This window comes from Oncorhynchus keta, chromosome 8, assembly GCF_023373465.1.
Source record: "Oncorhynchus keta strain PuntledgeMale-10-30-2019 chromosome 8, Oket_V2, whole genome shotgun sequence".
In the NCBI taxonomy this organism is placed as follows: domain Eukaryota; kingdom Metazoa; phylum Chordata; class Actinopteri; order Salmoniformes; family Salmonidae; genus Oncorhynchus; species Oncorhynchus keta.
In genome coordinates this window covers 26,348,137-26,373,136 of record NC_068428.1, presented here as the reverse complement: position 1 = coordinate 26,373,136, position 25,000 = coordinate 26,348,137, and the positions used below count along the sequence as shown (strand labels likewise).

General features: G+C 47.3%; 1 protein-coding gene across 1 annotated transcript in view; it reads left to right on the top strand.

The window, feature by feature from the left end:
* The window catches only part of LOC118380144 (forkhead box protein O3-like), a 93,198-nt gene that overhangs the window by 65,896 nt on the left and 2,302 nt on the right, over window positions 1–25,000 (top strand). Inside the window, exon 2 of the mRNA XM_052523920.1 lies at window positions 20,244–21,725. Within this exon, the coding sequence (XP_052379880.1) occupies window positions 20,244–21,692 (1,449 nt within the window). The 3' untranslated portion in view covers window positions 21,693–21,725. The remainder of the gene's footprint in view (window positions 1–20,243; window positions 21,726–25,000) is intronic.

Below are 25,000 nucleotides of genomic sequence, written 5' to 3'. Positions count from 1 at the left end.
TCCTTATGCAATAAGACAGTAATGACTGCTCTATAAGGAGAGGGAGAGAGAGACAGAGACAATGTCTAATCTGAGTCTTATGTCAACATTGACCACTGGGAAAACACACCTCCTTATGCAATAAGACAGTAATGACTGCTCTATTAGGAGAGAGAGAGAATAAAGTGACCAGTTTACACACACAGATAAATGGAAAGACGCCCAGCCCTGGCCGGAAAGAGTACATTTGGTTGAATGGAATGGAATGTTCTATTCACTCTCCAGAACAGGGCAGCTGGAATCGGGAGTGGTGTGTGAATGTAGTGTGTGTGGAGGGTCACAGTATGAATAACTCTGTCCTAACTCTCTTCTCTGTCAACGTCTGGTCTGGAGTTTATTTCTAAACCACCTCATATAAGGACGTGCAGTTAGCCCTCTCTCCCTCTTTCTACCTTCTATCTATGAGTATCTCCCTCTTTCTACCTTCTCTCTACCTTCTATCTATGAATATCTCCCTCTTTCTACCTTCTCTCTACCTTCTATCTATGAGTCTCTCCCTCTTTCTCTTTCTCTCTACCTTCTATCTATGAGTATCCCCCTCTTTCTACCCTCTCTCTACCTTCTATCTATGAGTCTCTCCCTCTTTCTACCCTCTCTCTACCTTCTATCAATGAGTCTCTCCCTCTTTCTACCCTCTCTCTACCTTCTATCTATGAGTCTCTCCCTCTTTCTACCCTCTCTCTACCTTCTATCAATGAGTCTCTCCCTCTTTCTACCCTCTCTCTACCTTCTATCAATGAATCTCTCCCTCTTTCTACCTTCTCTCTAACTTCTATCTATGAGTCTCTCCCTCTTTCTACCCTCTCTCTACCTTCTATCTATGAATCTCTCCCTCTTTCTACTCTCTCTACCTTCTATCTATGAATCTTTCCCTCTTTCTACTCTCTCTACCTTCTATCTATGAATCTCTCTCTCTTTCTCTTTCTCTCTACCTTCTATCTATGAATCTCTCCTTTTTCTCTTTCTCTCTACCTTCTATCTATGAATCTCTCCCATTTTCTCTTTCTCTCTACCTTCTATCTATGAATCTCTCCCTCTTTCTACCCTCTCTCTACCTTCTATCTATGAGTCTCTCCCTCTTTCTACCTTCTCTCTACCTTCTATCTATGAATCTCTCCATCTGTCTCTTTCTCTCTACCTTCTATCTATGAATCTCTCCCTCTTTCTCTTTCTCTCTACCTTCTATCTATGAGTCTCTCCCTCTTTCTACCCTCTCTCTACCTTATATCTATGAGTCTCTCCCTCTTTCTACCCTCTCTCTCCCTTCTTCTATCAATGAGTCTCTCCCTCTTTCTACCCTCTCTCTACCTTCTATCTATGAGTCTCTCCCTCTTTCTACCCTCTCTCTACCTTCTATCAATGAGTCTCTCCCTCTTTCTACCCTCTCTCTACCTTCTATCAATGAATCTCTCCCTCTTTCTACTCTCTCTCTCTACCTTCTATCTATGAATGTCTCCCTCTTTCTCTTTCTCTCTACCTTCTATCTATGAGTCTCTCCTCTCTTTCTACCCTCTCTCTACCTTCTATCTATGAGTGTCTCCTCTCTTTCTACCCTCTCTCTACCTTCTATCTATGAGTCTCTCCCTCTTTCTACCTTCTATCTATGAGTCTCTCCCTCTCTCTCCCTTCTATCAATGAATCTCTCCCTCTTTCTACTCTCTCTCTCTCTACCTTCTATCAATGAATCTCTCCCTCTTTCTACCCTCTCTCTCTACCTTCTATCAATGAATCTCTCCCTCTTTCTACTCTCTCTCTCTACCTTCTATCAATGAATCTCTCCCTCTTTCTACCTTCTCTCTAACTTCTATCTATGAGTCTCTCCCTCTTTCTACCCTCTCTCTACATTTACATTTACATTTAAGTCATTTAGCAGACGTTCTTATCCAGAGCGACTTACAAATTCTATCTATGAATCTCTCCCTCTTTCTACTCTCTCTACCTTCTATCTATGAATCTCTTTCTCTTTCTCTCTACCTTCTATCTATGAATCTCTCCCTCTTTCTCTTTCTCTCTACCTTATATCTATGAGTCTCTCCCTCTTTCTACCTTCTATCTATGAGTCTCTCTCTCTCTCTCCCTTCTATCAATGAATCTCTCCCTCTTTCTACTCTCTCTCTCTCTACCTTCTATCAATGAGTCTCTCCCTCTTTCTACCTTCTATCTATGAGTCTCTCTCTCTCTCTCCCTTCTATCAATGAATCTCTCCCTCTTTCTTCTCTCTCTCTCTACCTTCTATCAATGAGTCTCTCCCTCTTTCTACCCTCTCTCTACCTTCTATCTATGAGTCTCTCCCTCTCTCTCCCTTCTATCAATGAATCTCTCCCTCTTTCTACTCTCTATCTATGAATGTCTCCCTCTTTCTCTTTCTCTCTACCTTCTATCTACGAGTCTCTCCTCTCTTTCTACCCTCTCTCTACCTTCTATCTATGAGTCTCTCCTCTCTTTCTACCCTCTCTCTACCTTCTATCTATGAGTCTCTCCCTCTCTCCCCCTTCTATCAATGAATCTCTCCCTCTTTCTACTCTCTCTCTCTACCTTCTATCAATGAATCTCTCCCTCTTTCTACCCTCTCTCTCTACCTTATATCAATGAATCTCTCCCTCTTTCTACTCTCTCTCTCTACCTTCTATCAATGAATCTCTCCCTCTTTCTACCCTCTCTCTACCTTCTATCTATGAGTCTCTCCCTCTTTCTACCCTCTATCTATGAATCTCTCCCTCTTTCTACTCTCTCTACCTTCTATCTATGAATCTCTCCCTCTTTCTACTCTCTCTACCTTCTATTTATGAATCTCTTTCTCTTTCTCTTTCTCTCTACCTTCTATCTATGAATCTCTCCCTCTTTCTCTTTCTCTCTACCTTCTATCTATGAATCTCTCCCTCTTTCTCTTTCTCTCTACCTTCTATCTATGAGTATCCCCCTCTTTCTACCCTCTCTCTACCTTCTATCTATGAGTCTCTCCCTCTTTCTACCCTCTCTCTACCTTCTATCAATGAGTCTCTCCCTCTTTCTACCTTCTATCTATGAGTCTCTCCCTTCTATCAATGAATCTCTCCCTCTTTCTACTCTCTCTCTCTACCTTCTATCAATGAGTCTCTCCCTCTTTCTACCCTCTCTCTACCTTCTATCTATGAGTCTCTCCCTCTTTCTACCCTCTCTCTACCTTCTATCTATGAGTCTCTCCCTCTCTCTCCCTTCTATCAATGAATCTCTCCCTCTTTCTACTCTCTCTCTCTACCTTCTATCAATGAGTCTCTCCCTCTTTCTACCCTCTCTCTACCTTCTATCAATGAATCTCTCCCTCTTTCTACTCTCTCTCTCTACCTTCTATCTATGAATGTCTCCCTCTTTCTCTTTCTCTCTACCTTCTATCTATGAGTCTCTCCTCTCTTTCTACCCTCTCTCTACCTTCTATCTATGAGTGTCTCCTCTCTTTCTACCCTCTCTCTACCTTCTATCTATGAGTCTCTCCCTCTCTCTCCCTTCTATCAATGAATCTCTCCCTCTTTCTACTCTCTCTCTACCTTCTATCTATGAGTCTCTCCCTCTTTCTACTCTCTCTCTACCTTCTATCTATGAGTCTCTCCCTCTTTCTACTCTCTCTCTGCCTTCTATCTATGAGTCTCTCCCTCTTTCTACCTTCTCTCTACCTTCTATCTATGAGTCTCTCCCTCTTTCTACCTTCTCTCTACCTTCTATCTATGAGTCTCTTCCTCTCTCTCCCTTCTATCAATGAATCTCTCCCTCTTTCTACTCTCTCTCTACCTTCTATCTATGAATGTCTCCCTCTTTCTCTTTCTCTCTACCTTCTATCTACGAGTCTCTCCTCTCTTTCTACCCTCTCTCTACCTTCTATCTATGAGTCTCTCCTCTCTTTCTACCCTCTCTCTACCTTCTATCTATGAGTCTCTCCCTCTCTCTCCCTTCTATCTATGAGTCTCTCCTCTCTTTCTACTCTCTCTCTACCTTCTATCTATGAGTCTCTCCCTCTTTCTACTCTCTCTCTACCTTCTATCTATGAGTCTCTCCCTCTTTCTACTCTCTCTCTCTACCTTCTATCTATGAGTCTCTCCCTCTTTCTACCTTCTCTCTACCTTCTATCTATGAATCTCTCCCTCTTTCTACCTTCTCTCTACCTTCTATCTATGAGTCTCTCCCTCTTTCTACCTTCTCTCTACCTTCTATCTATGAATCTCTCCCTTTTTCTCTTTCTCTCTACCTTCTATCTATGAGTCTCTCCCTCTTTCTACTCTCTCTACCTTCTATCTATGAATGTCTCCCTCTTTCTCTTTCTCTCTACCTTCTATCTATGAATCTCCCTCTTTCTCTTTCTCCCTACCTTCTATCTATGAGTCTCTCCCTCTTTCTACCTTCTCTCTACCTTATATCTATGAATGTCACCCTCTTTTTCTTTCTCTCTACCTTCTATCTATGAATCTCTCCTCTCTTTCAAATGTTCTCTTACATTCTCTCTTTTGTCTTTGCACAACTTCCTTGTTGTGTGTGTGTGTGTGTGTGTGTGTGTGTGTGTGTGTGTGTGTGTGTGTGTGTGTGTGTGTGTGTGTGTGTGTGTGTGTGTGTGTGTGTGTGTGTGTGTGTGTGTGTGTGTGTGTGTGTGTGTGTGTGTGTGTGTGTGTGTGTGACTGGGCTTATTTCAGTGAGAACGTTTTAGGTTGACCTGTTGTTGGGTGAAACTTTCAATTGTTGTTGTGAGCCTGCAGACGTAAGGGGACCAGCATGTGTGTCATGAACTCCTGTATCTCCCTCTCTCCTTATAGAGCAGTCATTTTTGTCTCATTGCATAAGGAGGTGTGTTTGCCCCGACAGTGGTCAATGTTGACATAAGACTCAGATTAGACATTGTTTACTTGTTCTATCTATCTAGTGACACAGGGGGGGGGGGAAAGTTCACCCCGAGCAGGTTGGAAGGCAGGGAGCTTTGGCCCCGCCCGGTCTGCCGACAAGTTCACCTCTCGACCCGGAGGCTTCCTGCTGAATGTGGTGTGAAGAGATCTGTCTGTGTGTGTTGCATAACCCCAAAGTGGAAAGAGATAGGACTGCCCCCTGTGGCTGAAGGCATCGGTCAGGTTTGGCTTGAGTCGGTAAGGCAGGGGAGGAGTGGTGCAACGAGGGATAGAAAGTGGTTGGAGGGGAGGGGAGGGGTAGAGAGATATTGGCGTAGAGAGATATTGGAGTAGAGAGATATTGGGGTAGAGAGATATTGGGGTAGAGAGATATTGGGGTAGAGAGATATTGGAGTAGAGAGATATTTGAGTAGAGAGATATTTGAGTAGAGAGATATTGGAGTAGAGAGATATTGGGGAAGAGAGATATTGGAGTAGAGAGATATTGGGGTAGAGAAATATTGGAGTAGAGAGATATTGGAGTAGAGAGATATTGGAGTAGAGAGATATTGGGGAAGAGAGATATTGGAGTAGAGAGATATTGGAGTAGAGAGATATTGGGGTAGAGAGATATTGGAGTAGAGAGATATTGGAGTAGAGAGATATTGGGGAAGAGAGATATTGGGGTAGAGAGATATTGGAGTAGAGAGATATTGGAGGGGGGCAGAGAGATATTGGAGTAGAGAGATATTGGAGGGGGGCAGAGAGATTTGGAACAGGGGATGGGGGAGGTGTAGAGATATTGGAGTGGGGCAGAGAGATTTGGAATAGGGGAAAGGAGAGATGTAGATATATTGGAGGGGGGCAGAGAGAATTGGGACAGGACATGGGTGTAACACGGAACACACCCCTCATCACTTTCCTCCAGGCCACAGACAAGACCAAAATGACCAAGCTTATCCTGTCAGAATACAGTGTGACATAAGGCTTAGCTGGGTGATGAAACACCCTGGCAACACAGTGAACCAACTCCTAGTGGTGGATAGAGCTCAGTATTACTAGAGTATTGCACTGTGGTAGTATTACGACGAACCTGTTGTGGGTCCTTGGTAGTTGGGTAAGAGAGTGCCAGTGTGGTACTGGTAGTGCATTGAAGGTTTGTGGTACTAATCCTGTAATCCACTATGGTGTATATGTGGTAGAGGTTTTGTAGTGGTGGCTGATTGGTCAATCTGGTATACGCTGTTTATCTTTTTCAACTCTAATTAAAGATTAGCTCTGACTCTCATCCTATACAAGCACATACAAATGCAAATGCGCACTGTGAACTCCCACCTACACAACCCTAATAAAAATGTAGATCTCCTGTGTGTGTGCGTGCGTGTGTGTGTGTGGATTCCTAGCGTGGTTGCTGACAGTGAAGAATTGTTCCCACATGTTGCTGACGGACAAAAAGTCCTCTGTGCTCCAGAACTCTGGCTGCAGCTGGTGTGGCCACACACACACACACACACACACACACACACACACACACACACACACACACACACACACACACACACACACACACACACACACACACACACACACACACACACACACACACACACACACACACACACACACACACACACAGCTGGTGTATTTGCTAGGGACAGTGAGGTATAAGGGCATAGGGAAGGCTCTCTCTCTCAAACGAGTGAAGTGGAGAGAGAGGGCAAGGCAGAAAAGGAGGGAAAATCAGAGAGGAGAGAGGAAAAAAAACAAGTGCAAGAATCTGTCAGTTAAACATTAGCTATGGTGCAGGCGGGGAAGGAGAGGAATAACAGTGTTGCTATCCCTGGGAAGATATGACAACTGCTATTGTAGAGAGCTGTGTGTGTGTTCAAGTCTATGAGTGTTTGTTATCATTGTGTGTACATGTGTACTCAGTAGTAGGGATGAAGGGGTGTATTTGTGTACTTGGTTTAGTTCATAAACTCAGCAAAAAAAGAAACGTCCTCTCACTGTCAACTGCGTTTATTTTCAGCAAACTTAACATGTGTAAATATTTGAATGAACATAACAAGATTCAACAACTGAGACATAAACTGAACAAATTCCACAGACATGTGACTAACAGAAATGGAATAATGTGTTCCTGAACAAAAGTATCAGTCAGTATCTGGTGTGGCCACCAACTGCATTAAGTACTGCAGTGTATCTCCTCCTCATGGACTGCACCAGATTTACCAGTTCCCGCTGTGAGATGTTACCCCACTCTTCCACCAAGGAACCTGCAAGTTCCCAGACCTTTCTGGGGGAGATGGCCCTAGCCCTCACCCTCTGATCCAACAGGTCCCAGATGTGCTCAATTGGATTGAGATCCTGGCTCTTCGCTGGCCATGGCAGAACACTGACATTCCTGTCTTGCAGGAAATCACGCACAGAACGAGCAGTATGGCTGGTGGCATTGTCATTCTGGAGGGTCATGTCAGGATGAGCCTGCAGGAAGGGTACCACATGAGGGAGGAGGATGTCTTCCCTGTAACGCACAGCGGTGAGATTTTTTCCAGTCATGTCTGATCTAGCAACGGTGGGTTTGTGCCCATTGGCGACGTTGTTGCCGGTGATGTCTGGTGAGGACCTGCCTTACCAGCCCTCAGTCCAGCCTCTCTCAGCCTATTGTGGACAGTCTGAGCACTGATGGATGGATTGTGCGTTCCTGGTGTAACTTGGGCAGTTGTTGTTGCCATCCTGTACCTGTACCAATCCTGTGCTGGTGTTGTTACACGTGGTCTGCCACTACAATTTATTGCCCTGGCTATATCTGCAGTCCTCATGCCTCCTTGCAGCATGCCTAAGGCACATTCACGCAGATGTGCAGGGACCCAGGGCATCTTTCCTTTTGTGTTTTTCAGTCAGTAGAATGGTCTCTTTATAGTGTCCTAAGTGAACAAGCAAGCATGTGAAACAGTGTTTAAACCATTTAAAATTAAGATATGTGAAGTTATTTGGATTTTTAGGAATTATATTTGAAAGACAGGGTCCTGAAAAGGGGACTTTTCTTTTTTTGTTGAGTTTGTGTGTATGTGTGTATGTGTGTATTAGAGCTGCTGACTGCAGAGACAGAGAGAGAGACAGAGAGAGAGACAGAGAGAGAGACAGAGAGAGACAGAGAGAGAGACAGAGAGAGAGACAGAGAGAGAGACAGAGAGAGAGAGAGAGAGAGAGACAGAGAGAGAGAGAGAGAGAGACAGAGAGAGACAGAGAGAGACAGAGAGAGAGAGAGAGAGACAGAGAGAGAGACAGAGAGAGAGAGACAGAGAGAGACAGAGAGAGAGAGAAAGAGAGAGACAGATAGAGACAGAGAGAGACAGAGAGAGACAGAGAGAGAGGCAGAGAGTGAGACAGAGAGAGACAGAGAGAGAGAGAGACAGAGAGAGACAGAGAGAGAGAGACACAGAGAGAGAGAGAGAGACAGAGAGAGAGAGACAGAGAGAGAGAGGCAGAGAGTGAGACAGAGAGAGAGAGACAGAGAGATAGAGACAGAGAGAGAGAGACAGAGAGAGAGAGACAGAGAGAGAGAGACAGAGAGAGAGAGACAGAGAGAGAGACAGAGAGAGAGACAGAGAGAGAGAGGCAGAGAGTGAGACAGAGAGAGACAGAGAGAGAGTGACAGAGAGATAGAGACAGAGAGAGACAGAGAGAGAGAGACAGAGAAAGTGAGAGAGGAGTAGAGAAAGTGAGAGAGGAGTGGAGAAAGTGAGAGAGGAGTGGAGAAAGTGAGGGAGGAGTGGAGAAAGTGAGGGAGGAGTGGAGAAAGTGAGGGAGGAGTTGAGAAAGTGAGGGAAGAGTGGAGAAAGCAAGGGAGGAAGGGGAAATGTCTGAAGAGTCAGTAGCTGACAGGTACAGTATATGTTTACAGGGGGAGAGAACTGCAGACTCCATTCTCTCTGTCCCCTTTCTTTTCCTCCCTTCTTTTCTCTCAAACTCCTGTTCTCTCTCCCTCCCTCCCTCCCTCCCTCCCTCCCTCCCTCCCTCCCTCCCTCCCTCCCTCCCTCCCTCCCTCCCTCCCTCCCTCCCTCCCTCCCTCCCTCCCTCCCTCACTCTCCCTCTTTCTCCCTACATGGATGTTAACTCCCCTCTTTCTCCCTACATGGATGTTAACTCCCCTCTTTCTCCCTACATGGATGTTAACTCCCCTCTTTCTCCCTACATGGATGTTAACTCCCCTCTTTCTCCCTACATGGATGTTAACTCCCCTCTTTCTCCCTACATGGATGTTAACTCCCCTCTTTCTGCCTACATGGATGTTAACTCCCCTCTTTCTCCCTACATGGATGTTAACTCCCCTCTTTCTCCCTACATGGATGTTAACTCCCCTCTTTCTCCCTACATGGATGTTAACTCCCCTCTTTCTCCCTACATGGATGTTAACTCCCCTCTTTCTGCCTACATGGATGTTAACTCCCCTCTTTCTCCCTACATGGATGTTAACTCCCCTCTTTCTCCCTACATGGATGTTAACTCCCCTCTTTCTCCCTACATGGATGTTAACTCCCCTCTTTCTCCCTACATGGATGTTAACTCCCCTCTTTCTCCCTACATGGATGTTAACTCCCCTCTTTCTCCCTACATGGATGTTAACTCCCCTCTTTCTCCCTACATGGATGTTAACTCCCCTCTTTCTCCCTACATGGATGTTAACTCCCCTCTTTCTCCCTACATGGATGTTAACTCCCCTCTTTCTCCCTACATGGATGTTAACTCCCCTCTTTCTGCCTACATAGATGTTAACTCCCCTCTTTCTCCCTACATGGATGTTAACTCCCCTCTTTCTCCCTACATGGATGTTAACTCCCCTCTTTCTGCCTACATAGATGTTAACTCCCCTCTTTCTCCCTACATGGATGTTAACTCCCCTCTTTCTCCCTACATGGAGAGTGAGAGTGTGACAGAGACAGACAGTGTGACAGAGACAGACAGTGTGACAGAGACAGACAGTTTGACAGAGACAGACAGTGTGACAGAGACAGACAGTGTGACAGAGACAGACAGTGTGACAGAGGCAGACAGTGTGACAGAGACAGACAGTGTGACAGAGACAGACAGTGTGACAGAGACAGACAGTGTGACAGAGGCAGACAGTGTGACAGAGACAGACAGTGTGACAGAGACAGACAGTGTGACAGAAATAGACAGTTTGACAGAGACAGACAGTGTAACAGAGACAGACAGTGTGACAGAAATAGACAGTGTGACAGAGACAGACAGTGTGACAGAGACAGACAGTGTGACAGAAATAGACAGTTTGACAGAGACAGACAGTGTAACAGAGACAGACAGTGTGACAGAGACAGACAGTTTGACAGAGGCAGACAGTTTGACAGAGACAGAGAGACAGACAGTGTGACAGAGACAGACAGTTTGGCAGACAGTGTAACAGAGACAGACAGTTTGGCAGACAGTGAGAGTGTGACAGAGACAGACAGTTTGACAGAGATGAACAGTTTGACAGAGGCAGACAGTGTAACAGAGACAGACAGTTTGGCAGACAGTGAGAGTGTGACAGAGACAGACAGTTTGGCAGACAGTGAGAGTGTGACAGAGACAGACAGTTTGACAGACAGTTTGACAGAGACAGACAGTGTGACAGAGACAGACAGTTTGACAGACAGTGAGAGTGTGACAGAGATAGAGAGACAGAGAGTGTGACAGAGACAGACAGTGTGACAGAGACAGACAGTGTGACAGAAATAGACAGTTTGACAGAGACAGACAGTGTGACAGACAGTGAGAGTGTGACAGAGACAGACAGTTTGACAGACAGTGAGAGTGTGACAGAGATAGAGAGACAGACAGTGTGACAGAGACAGACAGTGTGACAGAGACAGCCAGTGTGACAGAAATAGACAGTTTGACAGAGACAGACAGTGTGACAGAGACAGAGAGACAGACAGTGTGACAGAGACAGACAGTTTGACAGACAGTGAGAGTGTGACAGAGACAGACAGTTTGACAGAGATGAACAGTTTGACAGAGGCAGACAGTGTAACAGAGACAGACAGTTTGGCAGACAGTGTGACAGAGACAGACAGTTTGGCAGACAGTGAGAGTGTGACAGATACAGACAGTTTGGCAGACAGTGACAGTGTGACAGAAACAGACAGTTAAACAGTGTGACAGAGACAGACAGTGTGACAGAGACAGACAGTTTGACAGACAGTGAGAGTGTGACAGAGACAGACAGTTTGACAGACAGTGAGATTGTGACAGAGATAGAGAGACAGACAGTGTGACAGAGACAGACAGTGTGACAGAGACAGACAGTGTGACAGAAATAGACAGTTTGACAGAGACAGACAGTGTGACAGAGACAGAGAGACAGACAGTGTGACAGAGACAGACAGTTTGACAGACAGTGAGAGTGTGACAGAGACAGACAGTTTGACAGAGATGAACAGTTTGACAGAGGCAGACAGTGTAACAGAGACAGACAGTTTGGCAGACAGTGTGACAGAGACAGACAGTTTGGCAGACAGTGAGAGTGTGACAGACACAGACAGTTTTACAGACAGTTTGACAGAGACAGACAGTTTGACAGAGACAGACAGTGTGACAGAGACAGACAGTTTGGCAGACAGTGAGAGTGTGACAGAGACAGACAGTTTGACAGACAGTGACAGTGTGACAGAGACAGACAGTTTGGCAGACAGTGAGAGTGTGACAGAGACAGACAGTTTGACAGACAGTGAGAGTGTGACAGAGACAGACAGTTTGGCAGACAGTGAGAGTGTGACAGAGACAGACAGTTTTACAGACAGCGTGACAGAGACAGACAGTTTGACAGAGACAGACAGTGTGACAGAGACAGACATTGTGACAGAGACAGAGAGACAGACAGTGTGACAGAGACAGACAGTGTAACAGAGACAGACAGTGTGACAGAGACAGAGAGACAGATAGTGTGAAAGAGACAGACAGTGTGACAGAAATAGACAGTTTGACAGAGACAGACAGTGTGACAGAGATGAACAGTTTGGCAGACAGTGAGAGTGTGACAGAGACAGACAGTTTGACAGAGATGAACAGTTTGACAGAGGCAGACAGTGTAACAGAGACAGACAGTTTGGCAGACAGTGTAACAGAGACAGACAGTTTGGCAGACAGTGAGAGTGTGACAGACACAGACAGTTTTACAGACAGTTTGACAGAGACAGACAGTGTGACAGAGACAGACAGTTTGACAGACAGTGAGATTGTGACAGAGATAGAGAGACAGAGAGTGTGACAGAGACAGACAGTGTGACAGAGACAGACAGTGTGACAGAAATAGACAGTTTGACAGAGACAGACAGTGTGACAGACAGTGAGAGTGTGACAGAGACAGACAGTTTGACAGACAGTGAGAGTGTGACAGAGATAGAGAGACAGACAGTGTGACAGAGACAGACAGTGTGACAGAGACAGCCAGTGTGACAGAAATAGACAGTTTGACAGAGACAGACAGTGTGACAGAGACAGAGAGACAGACAGTGTGACAGAGACAGACAGTTTGACAGACAGTGAGAGTGTGACAGAGACAGACAGTTTGACAGAGATGAACAGTTTGACAGAGGCAGACAGTGTAACAGAGACAGACAGTTTGGCAGACAGTGTAACAGAGACAGACAGTTTGGCAGACAGTGAGAGTGTGACAGACACAGACAGTTTTACAGACAGTTTGACAGAGACAGACAGTTTAACAGAGACAGACAGTTAACAGAGACAGACAGTTTGGCAGACAGTGAGAGTGTGACAGAGACAGACAGTGTGACAGAGACAGACAGTTTGACAGACAGTGAGAGTGTGACAGAGACAGACAGTTTGACAGACAGTGAGATTGTGACAGAGATAGAGAGACAGACAGTGTGACAGAGACAGACAGTGTGACAGAGACAGACAGTGTGACAGAAATAGACAGTTTGACAGAGACAGACAGTGTGACAGAGACAGAGAGACAGACAGTGTGACAGAGACAGACAGTTTGACAGACAGTGAGAGTGTGACAGAGACAGACAGTTTGACAGAGATGAACAGTTTGACAGAGGCAGACAGTGTAACAGAGACAGACAGTTTGGCAGACAGTGTAACAGAGACAGACAGTTTGGCAGACAGTGAGAGTGTGACAGACACAGACAGTTTTACAGACAGTTTGACAGAGACAGACAGTTTGACAGAGACAGACAGTGTGACAGAGACAGACAGTTTGGCAGACAGTGAGAGTGTGACAGAGACAGACAGTTTGACAGACAGTGACAGTGTGACAGAGACAGACAGTTTGTCAGACAGTGAGAGTGTGACAGAGACAGACAGTTTGACAGACAGTGACAGTGTGACAGAGACAGACAGTTTGTCAGACAGTGACGGTGTGACAGAGACAGACAGTTTGACAGACAGTGAGAGTGTGACAGAGACAGACAGTTTGACAGAGACAGACAGTTTGACAGAGACAGACAGTGTGACAGAGACAGACAGTTTGACAGACAGTGAGAGTGTGACAGAGACAGACAATTTAACAGAGACAGACAGTGTGACAGAGATAGACAGTGTGACAGAGACAGACAGTTTGACAGAGACAGACAGTGTGACAGAGACAGAGAGACAGACAGTGTGACAGAGACAGACAGTGTGACAGAGACAAACAGTTTGACAGAGACAGACAGTGTGACAGAGACAGACAGTTTGGCAGACAGGGAGAGTGTGACAGAGACAGACAGTGTGACAGAAACAGACAGTTTGACAGACAGTGAGAGTGTGACAGAGACAGACAGTGAGACAGAAACAGACAGTTAGACAGTGTGACAGAGACAGACAGTTTGACAGAGACAGACAGTGTGACAGACAGTGTGACAGAGACAACCAGTTTGACAGACAGTTTGACAGAGACAGACAGTGTGACAGAGACAGACAGTGTGACAGAGACAGACAGTTTTACAGACAGTGTGACAGAGACAGACAGTTTTACAGACAGTGTGACAGAGACAGACAGTTTGACAGAGACAGACAGTGTGACAGAGACAGACAGTTTGACAGACAGTGAGAGTGTGACAGAGACAGACAATTTGACAGAGACAGACAGTGTGACAGAGATAGACAGTGTGACAGAGACAGACAGTTTGACAGAGACAGACAGACAGTTTGACAGAGACAGACAGTGTGACAGAGACAGAGAGACAGACAGTGTGACAGAGACAGAGAGACAGACAGTGTGACAGAGACAAACAGTTTGACAGAGACAGACAGTGTGACAGAGACAGAGAGACAGATAGTGTGAAAGAGACAGACAGTGTGACAGAAATAGACAGTTTGACAGAGACAGACAGTGTGACAGAGATGAACAGTTTGGCAGACAGTGAGAGTGTGACAGAGACAGACACTTTTACAGACAGCGTGACAGAGACAGACATTTTGACAGAGACAGACAGTTTGGCAGACAGTGAGAGTGTGACAGAGACAGACAGTTTTACAGACAGCGTGACAGAGACAGACAGTTTGACAGAGACAGACAGTTTGGCAGACAGTGAGAGTGTGACAGACACAGACAGTTTTACAGACAGTTTGACAGAGACAGACAGTTTGACAGAGACAGACAGTGTGACAGAGACAGACAGTTTGGCAGACAGTGAGAGTGTGACAGATACAGACAGTTTGACAGACAGTGACAGTGTGACAGAGACAGACAGTTTGGCAGACAGTGTGACAGAGACAGACAGTGTTACAGAAACAGACAGTTAAACAGTGTGACAGAGACAGACAGTTTGACAGAGACAGACAGTTTGACAGACAGTGAGAGTGTGACAGAGACAGACAGTGTGACAGAGACAGACAGTTTTACAGTCAGTGTGACAGAGACAGACAGTTTGACAGAGACAGACAGTGTGACAGAGACAGACACAGACAGTGTGACAGAGACAGACAGTGTGACAGACAATGTGACAGACACAGACAGTTTTACAGACAGTTTGACAGAGACAGACAGTTTGACAGAGACAGACAGTGTGACAGAGACAGACAGTTTGGCAGACAGTGAGAGTGTGACAGATACAGACAGTTTGGCAGACAGTGAGAGTGTGACAGAGACAGACGGTGTGACAGAAACAGACAGTTAAACAGTGTGACAGAGACAGACAGTGTGACAGAAACAGACAGTTAAACATTTACATTACATTTTAGATTTAAGTCATTTAGCAGACGCTCTTATCCAGAGCAACTTACAAATTGGTGCATTCACCTTATGACATCCAGTGGAACAGCCACTTTACAATAGTGCATCTAAATATTTTAAGGGGGGTGAGAAGGATTACTTTATCCTATCCTAGGTATTCCTTAAAGAGGTGGGGTTTCAGGTGTCTCCGGAAGGTGGTGATTGACTCCGCTGTCCTGGCGTCGTGAGGGAGTTTGTTCCACCATTGGGGAGCCAGAGCAGCGAACAGTTTTGACTGGGCTGAGCGGGAACTGTACTTCCTCAGTGGTAGGGAGGCGAGCAGGCCAGAGGTGGATGAACGCAGTGCCCTTGTTTGGGTGTAGGGCCTGATCAGAGCCTGGAGGTACTGAGGTGCCGTTCCCCTCACAGCTCCGTAGGCAAGCACCATGGTCTTGTAGCGGATGCGAGCTTCAACTGGAAGCCAGTGGAGAGAGCGGAGGAGCGGGGTGACGTGAGAGAACTTGGGAAGGTTGAACACCAGACGGGCTGCGGCGTTCTGGATGAGTTGTAGGGGTTTAATGGCACAGGCAGGGAGCCCAGCCAACAGCGAGTTGCAGTAATCCAGACGGGAGATGACAAGTGCCTGGATTAGGACCTGCGCCGCTTCCTGTGTAGGCAGGGTCGTACTCTGCGGATGTTGTAGAGCATGAACCTACAGGAACGGGCCACCGCCTTGATGTTAGTTGAGAACGACAGGGTGTTGTCCAGGATCACGCCAAGGTTCTTAGCGCTCTGGGAGGAGGACACAATGGAGTTGTCAACCGTGATGGCGAGATCATGGAACGGGCAGTCCTTCCCCGGGAGGAAGAACAGCTCCGTCTTGCCGAGGTTCAGCTTGAGGTGGTGATCCGTCATCCACACTGATATGTCTGCCAGACATGCAGAGATGCGATTCGCCACCTGGTCATCAGAAGGGGGAAAGGAGAAGATTAATTGTGTGTCGTCTGCATAGCAATGATAGGAGAGACCATGTGAGGTTATGACAGAGGAGAGAGAGTTAGCTTTAGCAGTGCGGAGCGCCTCCGTGATACAGAGAAGAGCAGTCTCAGTTGAATGACTAGTCTTGAAACCTGACTGATTTGGATCAAGAAGGTCAAGACAGTGTGACAGAGACAGACAGTGTGACAGACAGTGAGTTTGACAGACAGTGTGACAGAGACAGACAGTGTGACAGACAGTGAGTTTGACAGACAGTGAGAGTGTTTGACAGACAGTTTTACAGACAGTGTGACAGAGACAGACAGTGTGACAGAGACAGACAGTTTGACAGACAGTGAGTTTGACAGACAGTGAGAGTGTTTGACAGACAGTTTTACAGACAGTGTGACAGAGACAGACAGTGTGACAGAGACAAACAGTTTTACAGACAGTGTGACAGAGACAGACAGTTTGACAGAGACAGACAGTGTGACAGAGACAGACAGTGTGACAGAGACAGACAGTTTGACAGACAGTGTGACAGAGACAGACAGTTTGACAGAGACAGACAGTGTGACAGAGACAGACAGTGTGAAAGACAGTGAGAGTGTGACAGAGACAGACAGTGTGACAGAGACAGACAGTTTGACAGACAGTGAGAGTGTGACAGAGACAGACAGTTTGACAGACAGTGACAGTGTGACAGAGACAGGCTGGGTGGCTGACTGACTGTGTGGCTGTGTGGCTGACTGGCTGGGTGGCTGACTGGCTGTGTGGCTGACTGGCTGGGTGGCTGACTGGCTGGGTGGCTGACTGGCTGGGTGGCTGACTGGGTGGCTGGCTGGCTGGGTGACTGGCTGGCTGGGTGGCTGACTAGCTGGCTGGGTGGCTGACTAGCTGGCTGGGTGGCTGACTAGCTGGGTGGCTGACTAGCTGGCTGGGTGGCTGGCTGGCTGGGTGGCTGACTAGCTGGCTGGGTGGCTGACTAGCTGGCTGGGTGGCTGACTAGCTGGCTGGGTGGCTGACTAGCTGGCTGGGTGGCTGACTAGCTGGCTGGGTGGCTGGCTGGGTGGCTGTAAACACTGGTCTCCTTGGTACCTCTCCTCATCTTACCTCATAGTACAGACCTACACACACATACACATGTACACACACACAGACATTTTCATGTACATGCGTTAGACACAGAGTGTGCACATGCTGTATTGATATTCATGTCCCTGTAAACAAACACGTTTGCAAGAACTCATTTGCATGTAAATACAGCAAGGCAGGCAAGCATGCACACACGTACACACACACACACACACACACACACACACACACACACACACACACACACACACACACACACACACACACACACACACACACACACACACACACACACACACACACACACACGTACACACACGTACACACACACACACACACACACACACACACACACACACACACACACACGCACACACACGTACACACACACACGTACACACACACACGTACACACACGTACACACACACACGTACACACACGTACACATACGTACACACACGTACACACACACACGTACACACACGTACACACACGTACACACACACACGTACACACACGTACACACGTACACACGTACACACACACACACACACACACACACACACACACACACGCACACACACGCACACACACGTACACACACGTACACACGTACACACACGTACACACGTACACACGTACACACACACACACACACACACACACACACACACACACACACACACACACACACACACACACACACACACACACACACACACACACACACACACACACTCAACGTCACAGGTTCAGTGTAGCTCGGAAGACAGAAGCCTATCCTTCAGCCAATACCACTGCTGTGCTCACACACAACCACAGATACACACAACCTCAAGGCTTGACTGATGGAGCCTTCTCCGAACAGAATAGCAATCCAATCCACGTTGTCAATGTACTGTAACAGAGGAAGGGAAAAATGAGACTGGTTGAAAGAAATCAAATGTGATTCCTACACAAACCCAAAGGACTTTGTCTCTCTGATTCAAACCCAAGAATCTGTTCTGTTTTGGGGTGGAGATAAAACACACAGATAAAAATGAATTTGTTTTAGAAGCTGGTTGGGTTGTTTTATATCTGTGGATATGCGAGTCTCTCTCAGGACCATAGAAAAACACATGTTTGGAAAGCAACTGGACCATGTAACGAGGGATGGATGGACATCCATTGCAGTACCTCAATGTGTTCAGCTCTTTGGGGCTGCATCCCTGTGTATACTCAGTTAAATGGCCTACTGATGTATGTGTGTTGAAACAGGTTTGGTGAAAAACCTACAGTTTGTAGAGGAGCACAGCCATCACTCTGTGTATAACACCATTAAGTAGTTATGTCCATTCATCCTGTGAGCAGAGGATGTAATCAATAGACCTGGAGGTTTGTTCTTGCACAATCTTCCCATGTCTGTTTATGAGAGGGAAGAAAATCATAATTTCTTTGCTCTCGTGATGATAGGAAAGAGAAAGAGAGGTAATTCCTTACTCCCATCATAAACGGCCCATGGTATATGAAAGCATGTCAGCTGAAGCATCCAGATGGCTGCGGATAGATGGGTGTTATCTTGTGTGTGTGGCCAGATGGACATGTATGTGAGTGGTCTGGGAGTAGTATGGTAGTATAGTGCCTTGAATTGGACTGATGGCATTATGCAATCATAAACTTCATATCTCACATCCAGTAATGAGATAACTGGAAAGTCCTGACCTGCTTTCTATTGTACTGTGAGGTTCCTATAGACTTCAATAAACAAACAATAGTATGCCTCCAGCAGGAATTGAACCCACGACCCTGGAATTGCTAGCACCACATTCGTACCAACTTTTCCACTCAGGATCACATAGCTGAGGTTAATGGCACTCTAGATCCAATCAGGAGTTAGAAAACAACAGCTTCAAACATCATGAGATCTGATGTGAATACAGAAACACCTGCTGGATCAGAGCAGAAGATTGTTGGGTAAAACTTTACTATGTTTCCCTCTGCATCTCTGCTACTGTAAACTCTAAATAGAACTCATTATCCTCGTGATCACGACAAGTCCCTCTTGCTGCCTTAATGATTTCATTGCGTCCTCACAACAAGTCAACCCACTTGTAATAATGACAATCTCTAGTCCCTGCTCTGCACTCGAGTCAGGTTTTCATCTGACAATGTTGGGGCATTATTCAGGCACATCCCTGTTATATAAACAAACCAATTGAGTATTTGATGATGAATAAGTGCTACCTGCCTGCCCTGTGTGTGTGTGTGTGTGTGTGTGTGTGTGTGTGTGTGTGTGTGTGTGTGTGTGTGTGTGTGTGTGTGTGTGTGTGTGTGTGTGTGTGTGTGTGTGTGTGTGTGTGTGTGTGTGTGTGTGTGTGTGTGTGTGTGTGTGTGTGTGTGTGTGTGTGTGTGTTGTCCGGTCCCCTACTGTGTGCCTCCCCGCTCTGCTCTGAACATGAAGGAGCTTGTCTCAGATCAATACACACCAGCAATGACTCACAATCCCCCTGCCACTCACACACACACACACACACACACTTCAAAACATGCCTGTTATGCAAAGCCTTGACAGGGGTCCCTTTGTGTGTGTATGTGATTCATGATAGAGTGTTCAATGACAGAGCTCTTTTTCAGAGCTGATTTGATTGACCAATTAGTGAAAGAAATATCTGTGTTAACCCATCTTAACTCACACACACACACACACACACACACACACACACACACACACACACACACACACACACACACACACACACACACACACACACACACACACACACACACACACTACACTACACTAGGAACTTCAATGCTAATTGTTGCTGCATGTTATTAATGTGTTGTTATCTGGGGCTGTCCATTCAGCAGTGAATGAACAGTCAAAGAAATGGGCTTGGTGCTCTAGTCTTCTAGGAACACTAGTCCCAAAGAACGTATAGTTCTGCTCTACTACAAACTAGAAATAAATGTGCCTGGACTTAATGATCATGATTCATACAATCATTGATATGAGAATGAAAAGAATATGAAGACTCTGCTGAGGACTTGCATAGTTTGCTTAATAACATTGTAAGATTTTGAGCACTGTAGTGGACTCTAATAAACTTTCTCTCTTTCTTCTCCCTCTCTCTGACAGAACTCCATCCGGCACAACCTCTCCCTCCACAGTCGTTTCATCCGTGTCCAAAACGAGGGAACGGGAAAGAGTTCCTGGTGGATGATAAACCCGGAGGGAGGGAAAGGCGGGAAGGCCCCCCGGCGCCGTGCTGTCTCCATGGACAACAGCAACAAGTACACCAAGTCTGCCCGCGGCCGCGCAGCCAAGAAGAAGGCGGCCCTTCAGGCAGTGGTGGCCGGCGAGGGGGGCGGAGACAGCCCCTCAGGGCTTTCCAAGTGGCCGGGTAGCCCCACATCACGGAGCAGTGAGGACCTGGATGCCTGGACAGACTTCCGCTCACGCACCAACTCCAACGCCAGCACGCTGAGTGGGCGCCTCTCACCCATCCTGGCCAACCCAGAGCTGGACGAGCTGCTGGACGATGAGCCGCCACTATCGCCCATGCTCTACTCCAGTCCCGGCGAGGCACTGTCGCCTGGGAACACCCCCACGCCCAATGGGAAGGGACTGCCCACAGAGCTGCCTCGCCTGGCAGACCTGGCGGGCACCATGAACTTGAATGAGGGGCTGACGGACGACTTAATGGATGAGCTGCTGGATAACATCGCCCTGGCCCCCACCCCAACTGGACCAGCCACCCAGAGAGGATCCTCCGGGCTCAGCTTTGGCTCCAAGCTTGCCGGACTGGGCTCCTCCTCCCCAACCACCTCTCCCTCTACTCCATCCCCCTCTAATGGTGCAGGCGGCGGTGGCTACTGTAACTCCATCTTTGGTCCCCTCACAGTGGGCTCCTCCCTGCGGCCCGCCCCCATGCAGACCATCCAGGAGAACAAGCAGACGTCCTTCTCCTGCATCTCCCGCTTCGGGAGCCAGACCCTGCAGGATCTGCTCAGCTCAGAGGGCCACAGCCACAGCAACGTCATGATGACCCAGTCTGACCCACTGATGTCACAAGCCAGCGCCGCCGCTGTTATCTCCCAGAACTCCAGGCGAGGCTTTGTTCTCCGCAGTGACCCCATGATGACCTTTGGGACCACAGCGTTAGGGCAGGGGGTGCTCCTGCACAACCACAACCAGGGCTCCCTGAGGACACTGAACGGGGGTCCGAGCCTGAACAACGAGGCCAACAGCCTGGCCAACGCCAAGCAGCAGCTCCTGCACTCTCCACTGGGACTTGGATCAAACGGCTCCTCCATGATGCAGATTGACTCGTCCCTCTTCCTGAACGGGAGCGTTGGTGGAAGTGGTGGGATCTGCTCACTAGGCCCTGACCGCTTCCCAACCGACCTGGACCTGGACATGTTTAACGGGAGCCTGGAGTGTGACATGGAGTCCATCATCAGAAACGAGCTGATGGACGCAGATGGCCTGGACTTTAACTTTGACTCCCTGACCAACCTGAACGGACCCAATCTGGGCAGCTTTACCAGCACCAAACAGGGACCCCAGAGCTGGGTCCCTGGCTGAAAAAAAGGCCACACCCTAGAGGGGGCAGAGCAGGTCAGTGTCCATGTCACTGTCCATCTGGGACTGCTATTAGTGCCAGAGAGGGAGGGAGGGAGGGAGGGAGGGAGGGAGGGAGGGAGGGAGGGAGGGAGGGAGGGAGGGAGGGAGGGAGGGAGGGAGGGAGGGACAGAGAGAGACAGATCCAATCTATAAAAATGGAGACAAATTTGACCCAAATAATTACAGAGGAATTTGCGTTAACAGCAACTTGGGGAAAATTCTCTGCAGTATTATAAATAGCAGACTACATCATTTCCTTGACGAACACAACGTCCTGAGCAGAAGCCAGATTGGATTTCTAAAAAAATATTGTACAACAGACCACATTTACACCCTCCACACTCTAATTGATAAACAAGTAAACTGGGGTAACAGGGTAGCCTAGTGGTTAGAGTGTAGGTTGTAAGTTCAAATCCCCGAGCTGACAAGGTACAAATCTGTCATTCTGCCCCTGAACAGGCAGTTAACCCACTGTTCCTAGGCTGTCATTGAAAATAAGAATTGTTTCTTAACTGACTTGCCTAGTAAAATAATGTTTTTATAAACCACGGCAAAATCTACTCGTGTTTTGTAGATTTCAGGAAAGCATTTGATTCAATTTGGCACAAAGGTCCTTTTTTATAAACTAATAGAAAGTGGTTTTGTAGGCAAAACATGATTTTATTAAATCAATGTACACTAAAAACAAATGTGCGGTTAAAATTGGCGACAAGCAAACATACTTCTTCTCTCAGGGACGGGGAGTGAAACAGGGCTGCCCAATAAGTCCAACACTATTTAACATCTACATTAATGAATTGGCAGAAACATTAGAAGAATCGGCAGCACCTGGTCTCACCTTACACAACACTGAAATCAAGTGTCTGCTGTACGCAGATGACCTGGTGCTGCTGTCTCCCACTAAAGAGGGGTTACAGCAGCACCAAGATCGTCTTCACAGGTTCTGTCAGACCTGGGCTCTGACCGTTAACCACAGGTTCTGTCAGACCTGGGCTCTGACCGTTAACCACAGGTTCTGTCAGACCTGGGCTCTGACCGTTAACCACAAGTTCTGTCAGACCTGGGCTCTGACCGTTAACCACAGGTTCTGTCAGACCTGGGCTCTGACCGTTAACCACAGGTTCTGTCAGACCTGGGCTCTGACCGTTAACCACAGGTTCTGTCAGACCTGGGCTCTGACCGTTAACCACAAGTTCTGTCAGACTTGGGCTCTGACCGTTAACCACAGGTTCTGTCAGAACTGGGCTCTGACCGTTAACCACAGGTTCTGTCAGACCTGGGCTCTGACCGTTAACCACAGGTTCTGTCAGACCTGGGCTCTGACCATTAACCACAGGTTCTGTCAGAACTGGGCTCTGACCGTTAACCACAGGTTCTGTCAGACCTGGGCTCTGACCGTTAACCACAGGTTCTGTCAGAACTGGGCTCTGACCGTTAACCACAGGTTCTGTCAGACTTGGGCTCTGACCGTTAACCACAGGTTCTGTCAGAACTGGGCTCTGACCGTTAACCACAGGTTCTGTCAGACCTGGGCTCTGACCGTTAACCTAAAAAAAACAAATATTCCAAAAAAGGTCCGTAAATAAGGATGACAAATATAAATTCTATTTGGACACAGTTCTATTAGAACACACCAAAAACTACACATATCTAGGAGTAAATATACAGTACATGGTGGCAGACTGACCACTGTGACTGATAGAAAACTGAGGAAAACATTGACTAGGTACAGACTCAGTGAGCACAGTCGGGCTATAGAGACCGGTCGTCACAGACAAACCTGGCTGCCCAGAGAGGACAGGCTGTGCTCACTCCTATTGCATTTCCTATTACACTCTGACAAATACTCAGACCTAAGAGAATATTTCTTTCCCAAAATTATAATTCAATACAAAGAATTTGAAACTATAAAAATCAAATATTTATTAGGTGAAAAGCCAAAATGTGCAGTTTTGGCAGCCAAATATGTGTCCTCCTGCCACAACCTGAGGGACAGACAATGAAAAGTGTAAAGTAATGTCGATAATATTTCCCATTTGTTTTGTCTTTCATACCTTATCATGTGTCTTCTCAGTTATGTTGACACTGGTCTACTACCATTGCTTTAATGGATCATTGTTCTCATTAATATTGTTGTTATAGTTGTTGTTAATGGTAATCCCATGTCCACTACTACTATTATTATTGCTGTTGGTCCCACCATTATATATAAATATATATATATATTTTATATATATATATATATATTTCGATATGTATACTTTGACAATGTAAGTAATAATGAACTTGCCATGTCAATAAAGTCAATTTCATTTCATTGAATTGAGAGGGAGAGAGAGAGGGGGATGGAGACAGAGAGAGAGAGACAGAGAGGGAGGGAGAGCGAGAGACAGAGAGGGAGGGAGAGTGAGAGACAGAGAGGGAGGGAGAGTGAGAGACAGAGAGGGAGGGAGAGTGAGAGACAGGGAGCGAGAGCGAGACAGAGAGGGAGGGAGGGAGAGAGAGGGGGATGGAGACAGAGAGAGAGAGACAGAGAGGGAGGGAGAGCGAGAGACAGAGAGGGAGGGAGAGTGAGAGACAGAGAGGGAGGGAGAGTGAGAGACAGGGAGCGAGAGCGAGACAGAGAGGGAGGGAGGGAGAGAGAGAGGGGGATGGAGACAGAGAGAGAGAGACAGAGAGGGAGGGAGAGCGAGAGACAGAGAGGGAGGGAGAGTGAGAGACAGGGAGCGAGAGCGAGACAGAGAGGGAGGGAGGGAGAGAGAGACCGAGAGGGAGGGAGAGCGAGAGACAGAGAGGGAGCGAGAGTGAGAGACAGGGAGCGAGAGCGAGACAGAGAGGGAGGGAGGGAGAGAGAGACCGAGAGGGAGGGAGAGCGAGAGACAGAGAGGGAGGGAGAGTGAGAGACAGAGAGGGAGGGAGAGTGAGAGACAGAGAGGGAGCGAGAGTGAGAGACAGGGAGCGAGAGCGAGACAGGGAGGGAGGGAGGGAGAGAGAGAGGGGGATGGAGACAGAGAGAGAGAGACAGAGAGGGAGGGAGAGCGAGAGACAGAGAGGGAGGGAGAGCGAGAGACAGAGAGGGAGGGAGAGTGAGAGACAGAGAGGGAGCGAGAGTGAGAGACAGGGAGCGAGAGCGAGACAGAGAGGGAGGGAGGGAGAGAGAGACAGAGAGGGAGGGAGAGTGAGAGACAGAGAGGGAGGGAGAGTGAGAGACAGAGAGGGAGGGAGAGTGAGAGACAGGGAGCGAGAGCGAGACAGAGAGGGAGGGAGGG